At 46.8% G+C, this 22071-nt stretch overlaps 1 protein-coding gene across 1 annotated transcript in view; it reads right to left on the minus strand.

Moving 5' to 3' along the window:
* Positions 1-19755, minus strand: part of ADAM12 (ADAM metallopeptidase domain 12) — a 336316-nt gene extending 316561 nt beyond the window's left edge. Inside the window, exons 1-2 of the mRNA XM_052660834.1 lie at positions 19743-19755; positions 18787-18923 (exon numbers count right to left, since the gene is read on the minus strand). Of these exons, the coding sequence (XP_052516794.1) occupies positions 18787-18923; positions 19743-19755 (150 nt within the window). The remainder of the gene's footprint in view (positions 1-18786; positions 18924-19742) is intronic.
* Positions 19756-22071: the final 2316 nt, after the last annotated feature.

A 22071-nucleotide genomic window follows, 5' to 3' on the forward strand; every position in this document is an offset into this window, starting at 1 on the left:
TGACGGCATCAGCACTGGGGAGGGCTGGATCAGGGAGGAGGAGTCTATGCCACCCCACGGCATGCCACTCTGCCTGACAGTCCCTGAGGCAAGGAGCCTCTGCTAGGGTGACACTCCTGAGAGTGGCCTGCCAGGAGCCTGTAGGCTGTCCCATCGCCCTGTCCCCAAACCACTGCAGGGCAATGAGCCTGCACACACAGGAGGAGTGCAGGGACTGGGGAAATGATGTGGGGGTAGTCAGAGAAGGCGACGGCACCCCACTCCAGCACTCTTGCCTGGAAAATCCCATGGTCTGAGGAGCCTGGTGGGCTGCAGTCCATGGGGTCACTAAGAGGCAGACACGACTGAGCGACTTCATTTTCACTTTTCACTTTCATGCATTGGAGAAGGCAATGGCAACTCACTCCAGTGTTCTTGCCTGGAGAATCCCAGGGACGGAGGAGCCTGGTGGGCTGCCGTCTATGGGGTCGCACAGAGTCGGACACGACTGAAGCGACTCAGCAGCAGTGGGGGGAGTATATTTTGCTGGTTGTTGTTGTTCAGTCGCTAAGTCATATCTAACTCTGTGACCCTGTGGACTGCAGCACACCAGGCTTCCCTCTGCTTCACTGTTTCCCAGAGTGTGCTCAAACTCGAGTCCATCGAGTCGGTGATGCCGTCCAACCAGCTCATCCTCTTCTCTCTCCCCTTCTCTTTTTGCCTTCGATCTTTTCCAACTTCAGGGTCTTTTTCAATGAGTCAGCTCTTCGTATCAGGTGAACAAAGTATTAGGGCTTCAGCATCAGTCTTTCTAATGAATGTTCAGAGTTGATTTCCTTTAGGACTGATTGGTTTGATCCCTTAAAAAGGTCAACTCCACTTCCTCACCCCAGATGGATACTAGGGGTATGAAGAAAGCCATTTTGCTCAGATGTATTTATCTAGCAGTGGAAATGCCTCAGCCAAAAGCATGAGGCTCTGGAGAGAAATATCCATGCCAGCAAGGCCCCTGGTCTTTCCTCCTTCTCTAGCAGGGGAATCAGGCCCACAGGTCACATTGCCATCATGGTTGATGTTCACCAAGGTGATGCTCTGAGTCTGCACAGGATCTGCAAAGAACAAGAGCCCCTCAGCGCTCTCTCTGCTCTGGTTGCCTCATAGGCCTGGCACCACTTTCTTTCTCCAGCAAAATCTACCTACCGCCTTGCCACCACTGTCCCTCCTAAAACAGACTGTTGCTGTTGATCAGTCATGTTCGACTCTTTGACACCCATGCACTGCAGCACACCAGGCTTCCCTGCCCTTCACCATCTCCCAGAATCTGCTCAAACCCCTGTCGGTGATGCCACCTAACCATCTCATCCTCCGTTGCCCTCTTCTCCTGCCTTCACTCTTTCTCAGCATCAGGGCCTTTTCCAATGAGTCAGCTCTTTGCATCAGGTGGCCGAAGTATTGGAGCTTCAACTTCAGCATCAGTCCTTCCAATGAATATTCAGGGTTGATTTCCTTTAGGATGGACTGGTTTGATCTCCTTGCAGTCCAAGGGACATACAAGAGTCTTCTCCAGCACCACAGTTCAAAAGGATCAATTCTTTGGCTCTCAGAACAGATGTTCTGTGTCAAACCTCTTCTGAAACTGCAACCCCAAATGCCCCGATGCCTCACAAACCTCCCATCACTTTCCACTGCCTTCCAAGTGGAATTCTAACTTCTTGGCAGGATGTCCAAGTCTCCGCTTTATCTGAAAATTCCTCACCCCAAACCCCAGTCCTGACAGTATCTTATCTGGGTTTGTGCACGTTCAGTCATGCCCAACTCTTTGCGACCCCATGGACTGTGACCACCAGGCTCCTCCGTCCATGGGATCCCCCAGACAAGAATGCTGGAGTGGGCTGCCATTTCCTCCTCTAGAGGATCTTCCCGACCCAGGGATTGAACCCACATCTCCTGCACTGGCAGCCAGATTCGTTACTAACTGTGCCACTTGGGAAACATCTTATTTAATAAGTGCTTAAGAGTCATTTGGGAAAATACCCAGGGAAAACTGCAACTGGCCGCTCAGCGACCAGGTGATGCAGAACAGAGTGCCAAAATCTCCACTCTGAGCCTTTCTATCGGGTTAGCCAAAAAGTTCGTTGGCCTTTTCCTGTAACAGCGGGCGGAAAAACCCGAACGAAATTTTTGGCCAACCCAATACAACAGGAGACAAGAGCCAGGGAGTTTTCCACGGGCTACTTTTGTTGGTACAAAAAGCGAAGACCTGTCCCTTAATTCATGTTTCTTCCCATTTGATCCAAAAGTCTAGGCAAGGAAATTCTAAGGCTGGCTGCTGCCGTTCCAGCTGCTTCAAATAAAACAGTTAAATTAATTTGCCGTCATGGCTGCAGGAATTTCTTGAAAGGAGTTGCCTCTGAGGTTAATGAGCAGAAGAGGCCAATTCTGTGTGTGCTGAAATTCTTGGAATCTGAAGACAGGGCAGTTGGAACTGGTAAGGTTTCACTGCAAAACGTATATGTGTCGTCTTTAAGGGTATTTACTTAACGAGAGACCTACGTTTCCACGGCTTCTGGGCATTGGCTTTATGGGAAAGGATCTTTAAAGCGTCTCCAATTCATTCCCCTACCTGCCAGCTCCGTGCTGGTAATGCCTGCCGGTGCCAAAAGAACGTCTCCACGAGCTGTCTGTTAGAACCAACAAAAATGCACCGAATGTTTTGTACTTGACCTCAGAACGCTGTTTCGCTCCTTCCGCCCTGACAGCTCCTTCGAACCCTGTCTGGGCAGCTGAAGGCTCTGGTGGGAAGACGAGAGCCTCGGCTTAGGCCTCAGAATCCGGAGGAAGACTGGTTTGAGCGGTGCCCACGACAGGCGTGTCCCGTGGCCGCCGCCTTCCCAGAAACGCGTCCAGACTGAAGCAGACGAGGCGCGCTACCTGCCAACGAAACAGCAGGCTGGAAAAATCTCCACTCTGGGACTCCACCGAGACTGTTCTGGATGTGAACCTTAAAAAGCTCCCTTCTCCCCTTCCTTCAGGCTATGAGGCAAGGGGGTCTACAGAACCGGAGTCTTCAACTCTTCCAAGACAATCCAGACATGAAAACGGGAAGACGGCGGTCGTCTGCAGTCAGCACTCCCGACGGGCAGAGATGCATCGGAGGAGGCCAGCCCAGGGCTCCTGGGGAATCTCAGGCTTTCCCACGTCGTCTCCTGAAGACACTAAAACCAGCAATAACATTTGGCAAGGCAAACACATTCCTATTAGCTGAGTAGGCTTGGCCAAAGATGATATGCCCCAGTGGTCTTGTTTTGAACTGTAAAAGAAGGGGCTAGATTTCAAAGGAGCTCTGATAAAATCCTCTACCCCTGGTGGGCTCTTAACTCTTCCTGATGTTTGTCCTGCAGGAGGGGTTGACATTTCCTAGCGTTCTGTTTGAGCAAGCTTCAAAGTAGTTCTGCAATGAAATTGCCAGCTTTCATGCACGCTTTAAAAGGTACAAAATACCTCTAGTACCTTGCATGGGGCCTGGGATATCATGAATTCACAATAACTATTTGTTGATTAAACTAATATACAGAAAGAACTCAATAGAAAAGCAGGATCATCTTTAATTGGCAAAATTTTCCCCCTCAGAACTCTTAGATAGAACTCCATTGAATGGTGCCTGGTTCCTAAGCAGAACCACTGCCTTCCAATCTAAAGACCAAAGGGACTCTGCCCCTAAATCGATGCAGGGTTTAATTTGCACAGTGGTACAGAGCATTCCTGAAGCACCTACTGAATGAAAAAATAAATAAATAATAGAGAATTTGTTGAAACTTTAGGGTACAGTTTTCAAATGGCATAATATGTTTCCCCAGTGACAAACAAACATCACTTTAATCATTTACATTCTTTTTCTACATTAAAGGGGAAAAAATCAAAATGTACAGCAAGCATATATAAGCTATTCAGTGTGACTGCTGCTTTAATTAGGCTAAAATCTTGCATGTTGGTCATGCGTGACCAACGTTTGGGAAAAGTAAATAAAATACATCACCTATCTATACAAATATATTGGGTTGGTCAAAAAGTTCATGTAGGGTTTTCTATACAACGTAACAGAAAAACCCAAACTAACTTTTTGACCAACCCAATAGCTCTGCTAATCAATCAGTGATGGGCAATAGTGTGTGCATAACTGTTTCTGAATGTCCACATATCTTCAGCAGCCTATGTGAGATGCCTGCTGGGGTAAAACATGCAGGGAAGGCCGAGGAACTGAGCCAGGCTAATAGCTCCCGCAGGAATCAGGAATCCCAACAGACACACAACCCATAACCCTGGTCCTGGTCTTAGCCACTCAGTCCTGGGTTTATGACCAGGTCTTTAAATCATATGCTCAGAAAATTAGTAGGTTCAAAAAAAGGAAGACTCCTTAGTACATTTGCTGAGTAACAATTGCCAACAAAAATGGTTATGCCAGCTAAATAAAATCTTTTTGTGGCTACTTTAAGGAAACTAAAGTGAAAGCGAAAGCGAAAGCTGCTCAGCCATGTCTGACTCTTTGTGACCCCCCAAGAAGTCCACGGAATTCTCCAGGCCAGAACACTGGAGTGGGTAGCCATTCCCTTCTCCAGGGGATCTTCCCAACCCAGGGATGGAATCTAGGTCTCCCACATTGCAGGTGGATTCTTTACCAGGTGAGATACCAGAGAAGCCCAAGAATACTGGAGTGGGTAGCCATTCCCTTCTCCAGTGGATCTTCCTGACCCAGGAATAGAACCGGGGTCTCCTGCATTGCAGGCAGATTCTTTACCAACTGAGCTCTCAGGGAAGCCCTTTTTCCTTTGGTTTCTAAGAAGAGAACAAATTAATTTCAAGTAATTAGCAGAAAGGCAGCCTTGAGACATGGACCAACCCAAAGAGTGTTAAAAGTTAGAGTTAGGTCCAAATGCTAGAGACTTAAAATTTTAAATGACATTTTAGGGAAAAGAACAAATGATTTGGATTGATTTTAAGAATTGATATAGTTTACTAAAAAGAGCCATTATTCTTTTTTATCCCGTATAGGTGTGTGCTAGTCAGTCAGTCACATCTGACTCTTTGCAACCCCATGAACTGTAGCCTGCCAGACTTCTCGTCCCATGGAACTCTCCAGACAAGAACACTGAAGTGGGTAGCCAGTCTCTTCTCCAGGGGATCGTCCTGACCCAGGGAGCAAACACAGGTCTCCCACACTGCAGGCAGATTCTTTAGCTTCCAAGTCACCAGGGAAGCCCTGTATAGGTATGCTGCTGATGCTAAGTCACTTCAGTTGTGTCCAACTCTGTGCAACCCCATAGACGGCAGCCCACCAGGCTCCTCTGTCCCTGGGATCCTTCAGACAAGAACACTGGAGTGGGTTGCCATCTCCTCCAATGCATGAAAGTGAAAAGTGAAAGTGAAGTCGCTCAGTCGTGTCTGACTCTTAGCAACCCCATGGACTGCAGCCTACCAGGCTCCTCTGTCCATGGGATTTTCCAGGCAAGAATACTGGAGTGGGGTGCCAGTGCCTTCCTTGAAAAAGCCAAATTCCTGCTATATTTCCTATTATACAATTTTAAAAATTAAATACATTGTAAAGTGTGACTCAGTCGTGATCCGGCATTCAAGATTTGTTTTTCCTTTTAATCCAGCCAAGCACATACATATACTTCCTTGTTTTGTCAGTTGAGAAAACCAAGAAGCGATAATACTACAGGAGCAATGAGAACAACCGGCGCCTTATATCAAAGGGACACGCGGGCAGATAGAAAGAATCCTCATTGCCCGAAGCAGGAACAGTTTGAACAACATAAAATAGTGTTAGATTACATCCCAAAACATAAAATAAATATCCCTGAGCCCAAGCTGATAAATAAATGATTGAATGTATAAATGAATAGGGGAAGTGGACAAATCTCACACGCAGAAAACTTCAAAGTAACTTGTGTAGCTACTTCAACCTTCAAGGAGGTGGAACATACATCCTTAAGTGTGGAGGTGCACAGTGACCTCCTTCTAAAGAATTCAGTGTAGAACAGAAGGAAAAAGGGGAACCGTGTAGTGGAAAAAGTTGGCAAATAGGACCTCAGGCAGCTGACCAAGGCTGACACCAACAGCGACAAGTCCTATTGACAGTAGGTGCCCTCAATACGGGGTAACAGGAGCAGTACTTCATCTCTGCAGACTTCTCTTCAGAACAGATAACCCCAGTTCAATCATGAGAAATACATCAGACACTCCCAGTCAACAGATATCCCACAACATCCTTAACTCACTCCCCACACTGCCAATATCATCAAAAACAGAAAACATGGGAAATTGCCACAACCAAGTAGAGCCTGAGGATATGTGATGACTAAATGTAATGTGATACCTGAATCAGTTCAGTTCAGTCACTCAGTCGTGTCCAACTCTTTGCGACCCCATGGACTGCAGAATGTCATTCCTTTTTAAAGCTGAATAATATTCCACTGCACGGAGACAGCACATTCTGTTTATCCATCCATCGGTGACCAAGGACATTTGAAGGCCACTCTGAATTTTGTGCCAAAGAGTTTGGAGTAAGCCCGAGCAAACCAGCAAAGTGAGGTCTTTTGCTCTGACAGAGAGGCATAGCCATGACCTAGCAGCCGCCACAGCAAGTAAAGCGGTGGCTGCTTATTGTTGGTGAAATAGCACCGAAGACCCTGACGGTGACCCTCCAGCCTGGAGTCCTGCTGTCGGCTGATCGCTCACTGGGGTCCAGCTGCTCCTCTCTCAACTCTCAAATATGTGTCCTTTCTATCTCAGGCTCTGTCCCCTGACCAGGAAGTTCTGCTTCCAATACTGCCTCTTGCTCTGCCTTCAGCCGTCAGCCTGAACGTAGGGAAGACAGTTGCGCGCAGCGTTTGAAACAGACCACCTCCAGCCTTGTTCTTTCCTCCTGCTGCCCCTTCTCTCCCTTTACAGCAGAGCTCATCACTTATAATTGTGTGTCTCAGTTCAGCTCAGTTCAGTTGCTCAGTCTTGTCCGACTCTTTGTGACCCCATGAACTGCAGCACGCCAGGCCTCCCTGTCCATCACCAACTCCCAGAGTCCACCCAAACTCGTGTCCATTGAGTCGGTGATGCCATCCAATCATCTCATCCTCTGTCATCCCCTTCTCCTCCTGCCTTCAATCTTTCCCAGCATCAGGGTCTTTTCAAATGAGTCAGCTCTTCCCATCAGGTGGCCAAAGTATTGGAGCTTCAGCTTCAACATCAGTCCTTCCAATAAACACCCAGGACTGATCTCCTTTAGGATGGACTGGTTGGATCTCCTTGCAGTCCCAGAGACTCTCAAGAGTCTTCTCCAACACCACAGTTCAAAAGCATCAATTCTTCGGCGCTCAGGTTTCTTCACAGTCCAACTCTCACATCCATACACTGGAAAAACCATAGCCCTTGTTGGCAAAGTAATGTCTCTGCTTTTGAATATGCTGTCTAGGTTGGTCATAACTTTCCTTCCAAGGAGTAAGCGTCTTAATTTCATGGCTGCAATCATCATCTGCAGTGATTTTGGAGCCCAGAAAAATAAAGTCTGACACTGTTTCTACTGTTTCCCCATCTATTTCCCATGAAGTGATGGGACCAGATGCCATATCTTGATTTTCTGAATGTTGAGCTTTAAGCCAACTTTTTCACTCTCCTCTTTCACTTTCATCAAGAGGCTTTTTAGTTCTTCTTCACTTTCTGCCATAAGGGTGGTGTCATCTGCCTATCTGAGGTTATTGATATTTCTCCCAGCAATCTTGATTCCAGCTTGTGCTTCCTCCAGCCCAGCGTTTCTCATGATGTACTGTGCATATAAGTTAAATAAGCAGGGTGACAATATGCAGCCTTGACATACTCCTTTTCCTATTTCAAACCAGTCTGTTGTTCCATGTCCAGTTCTAACTGTTGCTTCCTGACCAGCATACAGGTTTCTCAAGAGGCAGGTCAGGTGGTCTGATATGTCCATCTCTTTCAGAATTTTCCACAGTTTATTGTGATCCAGACAGTCAAAGGCTTTGGCATAGTCAATAAAGCAGATACCTTCCCACCAGGGAAGCCCCAGCCTTCACATGACACTAAACTGTTAAATTCAACATCAACACAGACAAAGTCTCTCTTGGGAAGATTGCCTTTTTCATCTGAACTCTGATTTATAAATTATCATCCACTCTAGAAGCTGTATGTTCTCCTAAATGTCCTTGATCTCTAGAGCCCTTGTCTCTTGTTCAAAGAGTTAAAGTGAAAATACAAAAGCCATGTATCATTAATTGCTACAAACGTACCATGTACAGGTAAATGTGACTAATAGCTAACCTTGATATGGGGGATATGGGACCATCCCATACTATGTTTGCAATTTTTCAGTAAATCTAAAGTCATTCTATTTTTTTCTGAAGAAAGACTAGATACACACACATATATGTATAACTGAACTGCTCTGCTGTACACCTGAGACTAATGCAGCATTGTAAGTCAACTCTACTCAATTAAAAAGTTATTTAAAATAAGCATCAAGCAACTTCCTGAAAAGAAAATACAGCTATTCTAAAATTGCTCACTTTAAAAATTACATATCTCTTATTAAATACTTATTTAAATTTATTATAACCTTATTTCACGAAACTCTGGGCTCCTCAGGGGCAGCACAGAGTCTTATCCATGCTTGTGCCATGGGAACTTGACCTTGAACCTGGGACACAGCAGGTACTCACACATCTTCGGATGAACGGATGAAAAACTGAAAACAGAATTCATCTCACTCCTTTTTTTCTTAACTTCAAATATGCCCAACACACCAGTCGAACACAGAGAGTCTTACCCAAGGATTATAAATATATATATATATATATATATATATATATATATTATAACCTCTGTCTTTTTAAACAAACCACCCTATCTCCTAGTATTATCCAGCTTTATTTAAAAATATATTTTTTAAGAAGACCCTGGTCTCTGAGGACACTATATGTTTGAGGAAAAGAAAAAAAGTTGCAGAAACTGTAGGGAGACCTGATTCGATTCAATTGACAACTTTTTGGGAAATGCTAGTAAGACCTTGCTAAGAGGTCATGAGAAATAAATAAAGTCTGTGGAGAGCACGGTGGAGATGAAGCCCAGAGCCCTCCTTGACTCGCAGCGAGAATCCAACAGGAGGGACACAGTGGAACGGAGTGCAGTATGCTGGCTTGCCTGCCCCTCTCTGCTTGCTGACCGAAGAGGAAGGGTGAGCAGGAAAGGCCTCGGGGAGCGGGGCTGGAGCCCTCACACGCGGAGGAAGGAAGCCAGAGCTCCCTGGAGAGCAGGGCTGATGGCTGGGGGAAGCGCGGCGTCCCTCTGAGCCAAGACTTCGCCTCTGGATTCCAAATTTATGAACCCATCCTGACAATGAACAAAGGGAAAGAAAGCTACAGATTTTCTGGGAGGCAGCCGAGCACCATGGGAAGACTAGACATCAGAGTCTAGCTGTCAGCCCTGTCACTTCGCGTACTTACTGTGAGTCCCTGCTTCTTCACCTACAAGGTGCACTGAGAGGTGTTGGTGTGATGGTATCTGGGGTATGTCTAGCCCGGGGGTCGCCAACTACAGTCCAAGGACCACATCCAGCCCACTGCCTGTGAGCTAAGAACAGGTTTCACATTTCTTAATGGCTAAAAATATATGAAAAAGAGAAGACTATTTCATGACTCATGAACATTATAAAATTCAAATTACAATGTCCACGTGCATGAGTGCTATGTGCTAGCTCACTGAGGTCATGCCCAACTCTTTGCGACCCCATGGACTGTAGCCCGTCAGGCTCCTCTGTCCATGAGATTCTCCAGGCAAAAATACTGGAGTGGGTGGCCGTGCCCTCCTCCAGGGGAATCTTGCCGACCCAGGGATCAAACCTGTGTCTCTTGTGTCTCCTTGCATTGGCAGGACGATTCTTACTGCCAAGCCACCAGGGAATGTCCACAAATAAATTTTACTGGAACACAACCACAAACACTGGTTCACTTACTATCCACGGCTGCTTCTACCCTTTAAGCTATTGAAGTAAAGTTGCATTATCTGTGACGGAGATTGTGGGACCCATACAGCTGAATAGTTACTCTTCATTAAAACAGAGACCCAAGAGGGAGAGGATATCTGTCCACATGTAGCTGCTTCACTGTCTTGTACAGCAGAGACTAACACAAAATTATAAAGCAGCTCTACTCCAGTTCAAAAAAATAATAATTAAGTATTCAATTCGGTTCAATCACTCAGTTGTGTCTGACTCTTTGCAACCTCATGGACCGCAGCACACCAGCGCTCCCTGTCCATCACCAACTCCCAGAGTTTACTCAAACTCATGTTCATTGAGTTGGTGATGCCATCCAACCATCTCATCCTCTGTCGTCCCCTTCTCCTCCTGCCCTCAATCTTTCCCAGCATCAGGGTATTTTCCAATGAGTAATTAAGTATTACAACTATCAAAAAAATTTAAATATTCTCTATTAGAACTATCAAGAAAAAACGTTTGCCAATTTTTGGTCTGGCTCCATCCAAAGCGAAGGTTCTCAGTAACCATATCCTTACTCTTCTCAGCTGTCCCTAAGGGCAGGGGCTGTCATTATGGACACTCCCCACACCCCAGCCATCTTGAGTTGACTTGGCTGGGAAGGAGGGAGCTGCTGACATATCATGGGTAAAGACCAGAGAAACTGCTGAACATCCTTATAACACACAGCAACAGCCACGTTCCCCTACACACGCAACAGAGAACTAATACACAACCAGTCCCCGTGGCAATGGGGCTGAGGGTGAGGAGCCCTGCCGTAGTGTGAGCAGAAAGGCTAGCAGGAATGAAGGGAAAGGAGCATGGCTGAGATCTACTGAGCACAACGAGGGAGCTGTCAGGCAGGAGGTCACCATCATCACCTCCTTTACGAATGGTGAGACAGACTCAGCAAGGGCTAGCCGCTGGTCCGACATCACACAGTAAGGCAGAGGCTCTTCAGGGGTCTGAAGCCATTTCCGTACATTCCAAAGCTTTTGGTCTTTCCACTCCACATGCTATCAAGTCTAAAAAGCAGCTGAGTTACCAAAGATAAAAGGGTGCCTGTTTGTACCCCGCTGACATGTCTCCCAGAAGGTGGGCACAGTCTTGGCTGGGTAGGTCATGCATGGCGGGACAGCAGCCTCCTTGTGTGCCAGACACAGCTTCTGGGGACTGTCAGGCAAGGGGTGGTGGGGCTGCGGGGAGGCCAAGGGGAGTTAAGAGATGGGGGTGGGACTTTCCTGAAGGTCTAGTGGTTAGGACTCAGCGCTCCCAATGTGGTGACGGCAGGGGTTCAATTCCTGGTTGGGGAACTAAGATCCCAAATGGCACAGCCAGATTAAAAAAAAGAGAGAGAGAGAGAGGGACAAAGGTAGAGGAAGGTAGAGAATAAACCAGCCCAGGAGACCATAGTCTGGAAACAAAGTTCCAACTTTGGAGCCACTGAATATATTTATATTTTTTACATTTATGGCTACACTGGACCTTCATTGCTGTGCATGGGCCTTCTCTCGTTGCGGTGCACAGGCTTCTCACTGCAGTGGTCTCTCTCGTCGTGGAGCACAGGCTCTAGGCACTGGGCTCCATGGTTGTGGTTTGTGGACTCTAGGGCCCTGGCTCTCTGGCTCAGTGCACAGACTTAGTTGCCCTAGGGCAGGTGGGATCTTCCCAGGCCAGGGGCTGAACCTGTGTCCCCTGCATGGGTAGGTGGATTCTTTACCACTGAGCTTCTAAGGAAGCCCTAGTACACATTTCTTTTTAGGAGTTTCACAGTAGGTATTTTACTAAATATTACATTCCTAAAGGGGCTTCCTTGGTGGCTCAGATGGTAAAGCGTCTGCCCTGCAATGCAGGAGACCTGGGTTCAATCCCTGGGTCCGGAAGAACCCCTGGAGAAGAAAATGGCAACCCACTCCAGTACTCTTGCCTGGAAAATTCCATGGACAGAGGAGCCTGGTAGGGGTCGCAAAGAGTCGGACACAACTGAGCAACTTCACTTTCACATTCCTAAGAGGAAGCACTGTCAGCTGGCTTATAAGCTAAAGGAAGCTCCATGTTCCATAAGTCAGAAGGCTAACCATCAAGCTTACACAGTCAAGCTTGGGCACTAGAGGCCAGCCTGCAGCAACTCCTATAACGACCAGAATGCTCCCTTAGAGCAGAGGAAACTGATTCTCTACAAGGCTGGCCCATGTGAACCCTGGAACACAATGGCGCATGCAGGGTGTTGTTAAGATAAGTCATAAGCAGCCACAAAAGTGGAAAATGTCGCATTCTTCCAAGCTATATAAGACCTCCAAATGATTTAAAAGCAACTAAACTTGCTAATGCAAACAGCCGATGCATCAGAAAAGTCCCTGATGCTAGGGAAGATTGAGGGCAGAAGAAGAGGGCAACAGAGGAGAAGATGGCTGGACGGCATCACTGATGCAATGGACATTAACCTGGGCAAACTTCGGGACAGGGAGGGGCAGGGAGGCCTGGTGTGCTGCAGTCCATGGGGCTGCAAAGAGTCGGACATGACTGGGCCACTGAACAACAACAAACTTGCTGAAAGAGGTCAGCAATGTCTGAAAAGTCCAGAGTTTCCAGGAGTGGTTTGCAAACCCTCTGCAGAAGGGGAAAGGGACCCCAGGAACCTCTGGGCATTTGAATAAAAAGCAAAAGTTGACTTCTGTCCCTTCTACCTTCTGTAGCAGGAGGCACCTCCATGCCAGTGAGCACCTGGTTCCCAGGCACAGAGGGAGGCTCAGAGCCTGTCAACAAACATTCCGTATCCTCACTGGGCACCAAGCGCTGCACTGAGGGACAAGGAAGGACAAAAGCTGAGAACACCACCCTCAGAGAGGGCACAGGCGGGCGCGAGAAGCAAAAATATAAACTAGTGCCGACAACGCAGTACGAGCCGTGCCAAAGAGCTGAGTCCCAAGTCGCACAGGGTTGGGGTCTAAAGCCAGGACGAAGGTGAAGTGGTACCCAAGTCAGGGTTAACATTAATCTTCCAAACACCTTACGGTTTTCATGCCTTTGTGCAGGTTCAGTGGGGCCGTTTCTTCTCTCCTGAACGCTGCTGGGTTGACTTAACACAGCGTTAAGTTGACTTATTTTGTTTTGGGGTCCCTGCTCTTTTAAGACATCCAACTGGAGAACCAGACCTGGTTTCAGACAGTAAGAGATTTGCCGTGTTTCAGGTGGAGGGAAGGGAGAAGCAGCATACCTGCTCACCCCTCGTGGCCCCTGCCCTGGTCCCTGGCTCCTCAGCAAATCAGACGATGGAGGTGTGGTTTAAAGCGATGTGTCTGCAGCATCGGTCTCCACCACGTCCCCAGGCTCAGTGTGCATCGCGTGTCTGCACATCACAGAGACGACTGATGAGGACCAAGATCCGGGGGGAACACATGTGGCTGGGGAGGTCAGAAGGGGCTGCACAGAGAGGGTGCGAGCTAAGCTGGGGCCTCAGGAATGAGTAAGACACAGATGCCGGGACACAGCAAATGCCAAGCATGGCGGGAAGGAGCATGGCATATTTAGGCCACAGGCTGCTGCAGACGAGCAGGATGCTGAGAGGTGGGAGGCGAGCCTCCAGAGTCAGGGTGGCTGATCATCCTGGGCACCAAGGGAGGGAACCTGAGGCAGATGTCAAGAGAAGCTTCTGAAGGAAGTCTCTGGCCTCATGGCTTGAGGGGGTGGGGGATGACAATCTTAGCTTCTACGGGCTACCAAAGCGGGGGACATGGGTGGGACGCTGTGTCCATATCAGAACATGAGAATACACTGACACAGCTGGGGACTGCAGGCTGGAGCTGCCTAAAATCCATTGGAAGTCAGTGACCCAATCACAAGCATCAGAGCAGGCGGGCTATTGGATTTTCAGTCCATGAACATTGGAGGATGATGGAGAGGGGATCAAACCCAGGTCACAGGTCGTAGGAGTGACTGCTGCTATCATTCACGTCACCACCACACGTGGGCTCCTACGACCAGCAACCTGGGTCTGATCTCCTCACCATCATCCTCCAATGTTCATGGACTGAAAATCCAATAGTCTGCCTGCTCTGACACCTGTGATTGGGTCACTGACTTCAGATGGCCCCTCCAGGCTTCCCTGATAGCTCAGTTGGTAAAGAATCTGCCTGCAATGTGGAAGACCCTGGTTTGATTCCTGGGTCAGGAAGATCCTCTGGAGAAGGGAAAGGCTACCCACTCCAGTATTCTGGCCTGGAGAATTCCATGGACCATATAGTCCATGGGGTCGCAAAGAGTCAGACACGACTGAGTGACCTGAACTTTCACTGGCCCCTCCTGCCACAGGTGGACAGTGAGGCCCTGGAGGGAATGACAAGGCCAGAAAGAGCCCTTAGTAAGAAATGTGCCGAGGAAGAGACTCAGCAGAAACCAACAGTTAAGGGACAAAGCTAAAAAGAGGAATCATGAGCAAGAATTAAAAACACATGAGAGCAAACAAGAGCGAACAGGGTCGCGGGAGCCAAAGGAAGTGAGCATTTCAGAGGAGAGGGAACCAGTGTCAAGATCAGATAAAGAGTGAGAAGCACGCACTGGCTGCAGAGGCTGGGAGGCCACCTGTGACCTTGGCAAGAGCCGTCGTGATGAAGTGCTGGGAGCGGAAGCTGCTACCAAGGGATGCAGAGGACCAGTGGGAAGGGTGCGACCACCCCTCCGAGAAGAGGTCTGATCGCCGCAGGGTGAAAGGGGATGGTTATTTGAGCAAAAAAATAAAAACACAGGACTTGGTTTTCTCAGCCATGAAACAAAGCAAACGGAAGTCTATGCAGCAGACATTGCCTCTGCTGTTTTAATTAGCGGCTATTTGATATTTCAGACTCTCAATATGCTACGGGAAGCTTTGGTTTCACGTTCTAATCCCCTTGCCTTTTTATTTTCCATTTCACGTACTATTTCCATCATTTCATTCTCATGCGAGAAAGCTAGAAATTGGAAATTTCCTGGAGCATTCAAAGGCTGAGCTCCACTGAGGTCAATTCAGGAGCAACCGCATCTTGATATGTCTTCCCTGGACCCAGAGTTCATTTTTTTTCAAGACGTGAAATTGGAGATTGGTCCCTAAAGATACTTTAAACTCTCAGTATCACCTTACATCGGGGTGGTAGTTTTTAGTTTCCAGTGTATTTTCACAGACATCATTTCATTTCATTCTTACCAAGACCCTAAGAGGGAGGAAAAGCAGATAAGCTTATACTCATGTTACAGACCAACGCAGCAGCAAGCAAGCAAACCAAATGCTGGGTGCCTACAATGCACACAAGGTCAGCTTCCTTCCCATTCCTCTAGTCTCTCAACTCCCTGAGCAGTGGCGGTGATGGCTTGACACTTGATTTGTAAAGGGCGTAATAATATCCCATTCAGCTATAGGTTCATCACAGATGAGAAAGAGACAGAAAGAAGGAAAGAGAGAGAGAATCTGAGTACTTCTTCCTGAACCAAGTTGAAGCAACTTGACATCAGTTGAATCAAGTTCACCTGCTCTCCAGTGCTGGACATAGCAGCACTTTTCACAAATACTGCGATTCTAAACTGTGTGCTCATTATTTTTCAATTTTTTTTTCATTTCTTTATTTGTGCTGGTCTCATGCAGAATCTTCAGCTGTGCCACACAAATTCTCAGTTGAAGCCTGCAAACTCTTAGTTGCCATACATGGCATCTAGTTCCCTAACCAGGGATGGAACCTGGGCCTCCTGCATCGAGAAGGTGGAGTCTTAGCCACCGGACCACCAGGGAAGCCCCCCATGTACTCACTAGAGTCGCCTGGGAGCACATTACAGAAAGGAAGATGCCTGGCGCTGTTTTTAGCTCAGTCATTTCCAACTCTCTGCAACCCCCTGGACTGTAGCCCACTAGGCTCCTCTGTGCATGAGGATTCTCCAGGCAAGAATACTGGAGGGGGTTGCCGCGCTCTCCTCCCGGGGATCGTCCTGATCCAGGGATTGAACCCAGGTGTCCCGCATTGCAGGTGGATTCTTTACCATCTCAGCCACCAGGGAAGCCAAAATGCCTGGGCCTTTCCTCAAATCAGTTAAGTCAAGCTGTCAAAGGCTGGCTGAACGGAAAGAAGCAAGGGAGCAAGGAATAAGATAGGGGAGCAGGAAAGCAAGGGTGAAGCTCTAAAAGCCTACATTCTAAGGTGCAGCAGGCAGAGTCGCACAGCAAAATACATACGTGAAGTCAGTGTGTTCTGCACACTTGAAGATACACTCTGTGAATGCAGTTTAAAATGACAATGTGGACGGCTATTGTGATAACAAGGAAAGACGTACTCATGTACACTGTTTGGCAGACTCCCTATCCCCACAACAAATACACACATCTACCCTGTGGAGAATGATGGCATGCTCATACACAAACCCCTTTTCATGCAGGGTCTTGATGGTTAAGCACCAAACGGAGGTGCATGTGGTCATTTCAGAGCCTCAGTGCTGATTCCACGAGGCATACGTTGAAGCAGATTTCATGGCATTATGGCAAGATGCTGTCCCCCAAATCACCTAGGTTCCTATTCCCTTAAATAAATAAAACCTGGAGCTATTTTAGGCAGTAGGTATGTGCCTACTTTCCTGGGTCAGGAAGACCCCTTGGAGAAGGAAATAGCAATCCACTCCAGTATTCTGGCCTGGGAAATCCCATAGGTAGAGGAGCCTGAAGGGCTACAGTCCATGGGGTCACAAAAAAGTCAGACGTGACAGCAACTGAACAGCAACATGTACCTGCTCCCTGCACGATTCTTGTCCTGGAGGAGTTGGGATAGTGAGGCAACAACAATGGTCCCTCCTAGTGTTCTACAAAGATGGTGCTGGTGGCCCCCAGTCCTCAGGTTGCAAGCTTGGCCAAGGCGGGGGATGTGCCAATGCCCCCTCCAGCATGCCTCCTGAGGTCTGCCAGGTGGCTGGCTGGCAGGAAGGATGAAGCTGGAGGTCAGAAACTAGAGCCAGTCTGCACTGGTCCATTCCAGAGGCACGCTGAGAACCCTCATCAGCTCGTTGCTCTGATACCTTCCAAGGAAGGTTGCCAGATAAAACACAGGACACCAGTTAAATTTGGATTTTAATAAACAACAATACCCCACATCTTGCACAGGACAGACTTATGCCGAAGAAACAGCCATTGCTTGCCTAAGTCTAGGTTCAATGGGGCATCCCTGGTGGCTCAGACGGTAAAGCATCTGCTTACAATGCGGGAGACCCAGGTTTAATCCCTGGGTCCGGAAGATCCTCTGGAGAAGGCAATGGCAGCCCACTCCAGTACTCTTGCCTGGAAAATCCTACGGGTGGGGGAACATGGTAGGCTAGAGTCCATGGGGTCGAAAAGAGTCGGACACGACTGAGTGATTTCACTTTCACTTTCTGCACTTTCAGTTGCTAAATCTGGCAACGTACCACCAGGGAGAGCTCTCATAAAAGCTTCCACCACCCAAATAACTTTAGATGGTTTCATATTCTTATATTATCAATTAGTGCCTATCAACGTTTTAAATGTATACTTTACAAAATAGTACACTTCTCTTTTTCTGAACCTGTCAGGTCATTTCTGATTTTGCAAATCAGTAGCATGATGAGATTTTCTTTAACATCCTAGGTTTTTCTTCCAGGAAACATCATTGGAGACACTGTGATTGGCTTGCACTTTGTATATTCAGTCTGCAACCATCCCCATGAAATAGAAATACTGAAAAAGTTCAGATCTGGCCTTTGGACCCTTTAACTCAACCTTTCTGAATGTTCACTTTCAGCTGCAAGTCTCTTTAGAAAATGAAATAGTGATGTGAATCAGGGGTCCCTGGCCTCTAAGAACCAGTGCCTGATAATCTGAAGTGGAGCTGAGATAATAATAATAGAAATAAAGCACACAGTAAATGCACTTGAATCACCTCAAAACCATCCCTGTCCCCCTCTCCCCCCCGCCAACTGCCTTCCATGAAATTGGGCCCTGGTGCCAAAAAGGTTGGGGATAATAAATCATAAATCATATGATCATTATAGACATAAAGGTAGCCCACTGCAGCACTTCCAGAACACCACAGAGGATTTTCAGCCTCAACTGCTCTTTTTAAAAAAAATCTGTTTTCTATTATAAAAATAATCTAAAAATAGTTCCACATAACACAAGGACAAAGCCATCTGTACAATCTCTCCAAAGAGCTCATATTTCTATAGATTTTATCACTCTCCAACTATTCCAACAAGTTCTGAAATTTAAGAAAGTCATGTAGATTTGTCAGACAATACTCATCAAAATATTAAATTTAACCACTAATATTTTTATTATTTTATAGTATTCTTTTACATCACAGAAGACTCAAATCAAACATGTATTGAAGTAAATGCAGCATCAAAGTGCATTAAAACTCATTACAAACTTTAAAAAAAGTTGCATGAAAATGTTTCTACCAATAATTGATAAAACCAAAATGTTGATAAATAGATGTGACTATAGAAAAATACCCCGCACTCAAGTAAAATGAGCTGGAAGTTGCGTATCTGGAAATGTTATCCTTGGTGTGTATTTGAAAAAAAATAACTTTCCACATATGCAAACAGAGCTGAGACACTCATCAGAAATACAAAATCAGTTAATATTTCATCTTCTTAATCATGAAGATTTGACTTTTAAGGAAAGATAAAGTTGGAATTAAAGTAGTTAAAGACAAAACTTGAATAAAAGGATATGAATGCAGTCCTGTGAGTTTTAAACTCCAATCACTGAAAAGTCAAGAAGGAAAAAATAAAAAACTGACCTCTGAGTCTGCTGTCTTCATTGGGTTCCATGGATCTCCGTTCAAAAGCGAGACACTGACCACTTCATAGGCTCCTTCCCCGTCCCTCGTCCCGGCCTGTTGCATGGAAGGCACAAATTGGCTTCCCAAGTTCACCCCTGTAACACAAAGAAAAACCCTATGCTTATTCCAGTTTGGAAGAGTTTGGCATCAGAAGTATGACACCAACGACTCAATGAAAATACTTGCAAGTTGAATAAAGCCAGGCAAATATCATCATCTATTATATCATAGTTGAGTGTTAAAACTGATTAATTCACTGTCACTCGGACCGAAAATTTTTGTATCTTTGACCAAGTAAGAGCTAATTTTTTTTCCCCCTTCAAGACTTGTGGCACGTGCTGGGTGATTACCATCATCAAAGTATGTAATTCTGTCCTTCGACAAGCAACAAAAATCCACGAGCCGTGACTTTTTAAATGATGAATTAATCCTTTGCTTAAGATCAGCTCTATTAAAAGTCTCAAGGCTTTAGCTGTATTAAGACTAAGTCCATTTACTTAAGTCCCAGTGAATCAGTTAAATACAAAGCCAACTCTGCTCTCTGTACTTATGGGGGCTAATTTTATGGGCTTCAGGGAATGATTCTATAGACAAAATTAATTTGTCAGTTTCGACTGACTAGACTGGTTCATGTAAAAAAAAAAAAAAGTCAAGTCATTCAGTCAACTATTATGTGATCTTGTTTCCTGGGGTCCTGTCGAACCAGTTAATATACTTACAAAGGTTCAATGTGGCCCCATTTCCATAAACAATCCTAATGGAAAGTATAACATTTTTTTCTTCTGGAGAGTATATCACTTTCTTAACAAATGCAGTAATTTTCCAGGCCAGCTTCCCTATGAGGTCACACTCCCGCTCTTCGGTGCAACCACAGTCTGCCCCTCAAGGTAAAGGATGGGAGTTGATCCCCTCACATGTTATTCCCATTTCTTCAACCAGGACTCATAATTTTCAGACCTGAGTCATAATAGCACAGTTTCAAGTTACTAAAGAGTTCGCATTTATTGGGCACAAATGGTATTGAAATTTTAATCCTAGACATTTTACAGTTCTCCAAATACCTTTCAATCCACACCATTTTATCATTCTCAGTGTGGAAGTCTGCAGTTATATTCAGGTTACAAAAGGATTACTATTGTACTTGAGTATTAACTGTCTGACACAGCCTCCCTGGAAAATTCTCAAGCTGGTCACAAAGCATTTAAAACTCCCAATCGTTGAGTGCCAAGGGACCAGGGATGAACTGAACGCTGGGACTCCGGCCAGTGGCCGGGGGGGTGAGCTGGGCCCCTTGGCCCCGTGGGGCAGGGAGAGGGAGAGAGAGGCCCAAGGGAGCAAGGAGACATGGGCTTGTGGTCTCAGGGCTGGGATGCGCCTGTGTCCAGGAGATGAGGGCCCCGCCTGTGCAGGCGGAGGGGGCCAGCTCCAGGCGGTGACATCTGCGGACGTCTGGTGGAGGGGGCGATATGAGGAAGGGGTGGTTGTCAGCATGAAGTTCATCAGAAGTCTTTCCTGGCTGAAGAGGGGGCGGCCCACGATGGCTCAGAGATCTTGAGTAAATGAGCGGCATCTACTGGCTTGATTTCATGCCCTTCAATGTGCTCCAAGAGTGCTGAGACACTCCAAGCAGGGGCTTTGGAATAAGACATCCCCAACATCAGTAGCATCCTGACCACGTATTAGCTGTTGGTCCTGGCCCAGCTGTTGGCCCACCTACTAGTTCATTCATTCACTCATTCATTCACCAACTACCTATTAACTGCCTGCCTTGCGACGGGCCTTCTAGATCTGATGTCTTCCACTTAAATAGCCCGCTCTTTCTGCTTCAGCCCTCGTGTTACCTGGAGTGAGCCCCCTCTGCCTACACTGCTGGGACCCTCATCTCTTAAATACAGCTCTCTCCACCTCAGAACACTTGGTTCTCTCCATCTGTGCATCTATGAGAAAGTCGCAGATCAAGCTGCCCTCGTGACCTATGTTTTTACACTGGGTGAGAGACTTCTGAACAAATAAGATGATTGCACAGAGTAACCGGGACCCTGGGACAACAGGGCTAGGGGGACACCCCGTGATGGCCTTGTGACTCTTCTATAAATCTAAAATGATTTCAAAATAAAAGTGTAATGACAAAAACAAGGTCGTGGTAGTTGGTGGGGAAGGCTACTTCTGATGGACAGGGACAAGAGACTGTATTGTTGGGACGGGAAGCATGGAGGATGAGGAACTTCCAGCCCTTCCCAGAGCCGCGGGAGGAACACATCGGCAGTGGGTCCTCAGATGTTTTCTTTTCCATAAAATGAAGCAGAGGGTAGGGGGGCGCAAGGTGGGTAACACACATGAAGCAGTTCATCAAGATCCTTCTCGAAGCTTTGCCGAGCCCCAGGTCTCACGCACAAGACCCTCAGTGGGATGCCCATGTTAGAAGTTCCAGAAACAAAGTGAGTTGTGATCCAGTCACACAGCTTCTGCAGAGTGGGCTAAAAGTGCAGCTAACTGAACACATCTTGAAAGAGTGCTGGCGCGCTGTCTGAAGTGGATTAGGGATTTGCAATACCCGCAATTACACAGTGAAAATGGCAGATGCGCCTGAACTTGCCCCTCAACCAATGCAAACCATGCCACGTGCCAAAGCGTTACCCTGGCCAACATTTTAATCCTCCCGAAAGTCAAGTTCAACTGTTAAGAGAGTGACTGCAAGCATTTTAAAATTTCCTCTACATAAACAAACCAAGTTGATTATAAGCTACTCCTGGAAGTTTGGTCAGTTAAGTTTCCAACACAAGTGAATTGTTAAATTGAGTACTTAATGGCAAATTGAAATGCCCCAAGGCTGGATAAATCAAAACCTGGAGTCCTGCACTGCTCACCACCCAGCCACAGTAAGGAAGACGGGATGGTTTCCATGGGTGTCCCAGCCGTGATGCTCACAGGCCTGGAAGGTCATCACCCAGGCTTCAGAGACTTAGAGAAAGCTCTTTGAATATAATAGAACTCACTGAAAAGCTGCCTGTCTTAAAACAGGGGCCCAGCCTCCGGGCCATAGACCGAGTGGACATTAGAATGAAAGAAAGCGCATAATGGGGCTTCCCTAATGTCTCCGCAGGTAAAGAATCCATCTGACGATGCAGGAAATGCAGGCCATCCCTGGGTGGAGAACATCCCCTGGAGAAGGAAATGGCCACCCACTCCAGTATTCTTGCCTGGAGAATTCCATGGACAGAGGAGCCTGGTGGGCTACGGTCC

The sequence above is a fragment of the Budorcas taxicolor genome, chromosome 23, assembly GCF_023091745.1.
Source record: "Budorcas taxicolor isolate Tak-1 chromosome 23, Takin1.1, whole genome shotgun sequence".
Taxonomy (NCBI): domain Eukaryota; kingdom Metazoa; phylum Chordata; class Mammalia; order Artiodactyla; family Bovidae; genus Budorcas; species Budorcas taxicolor.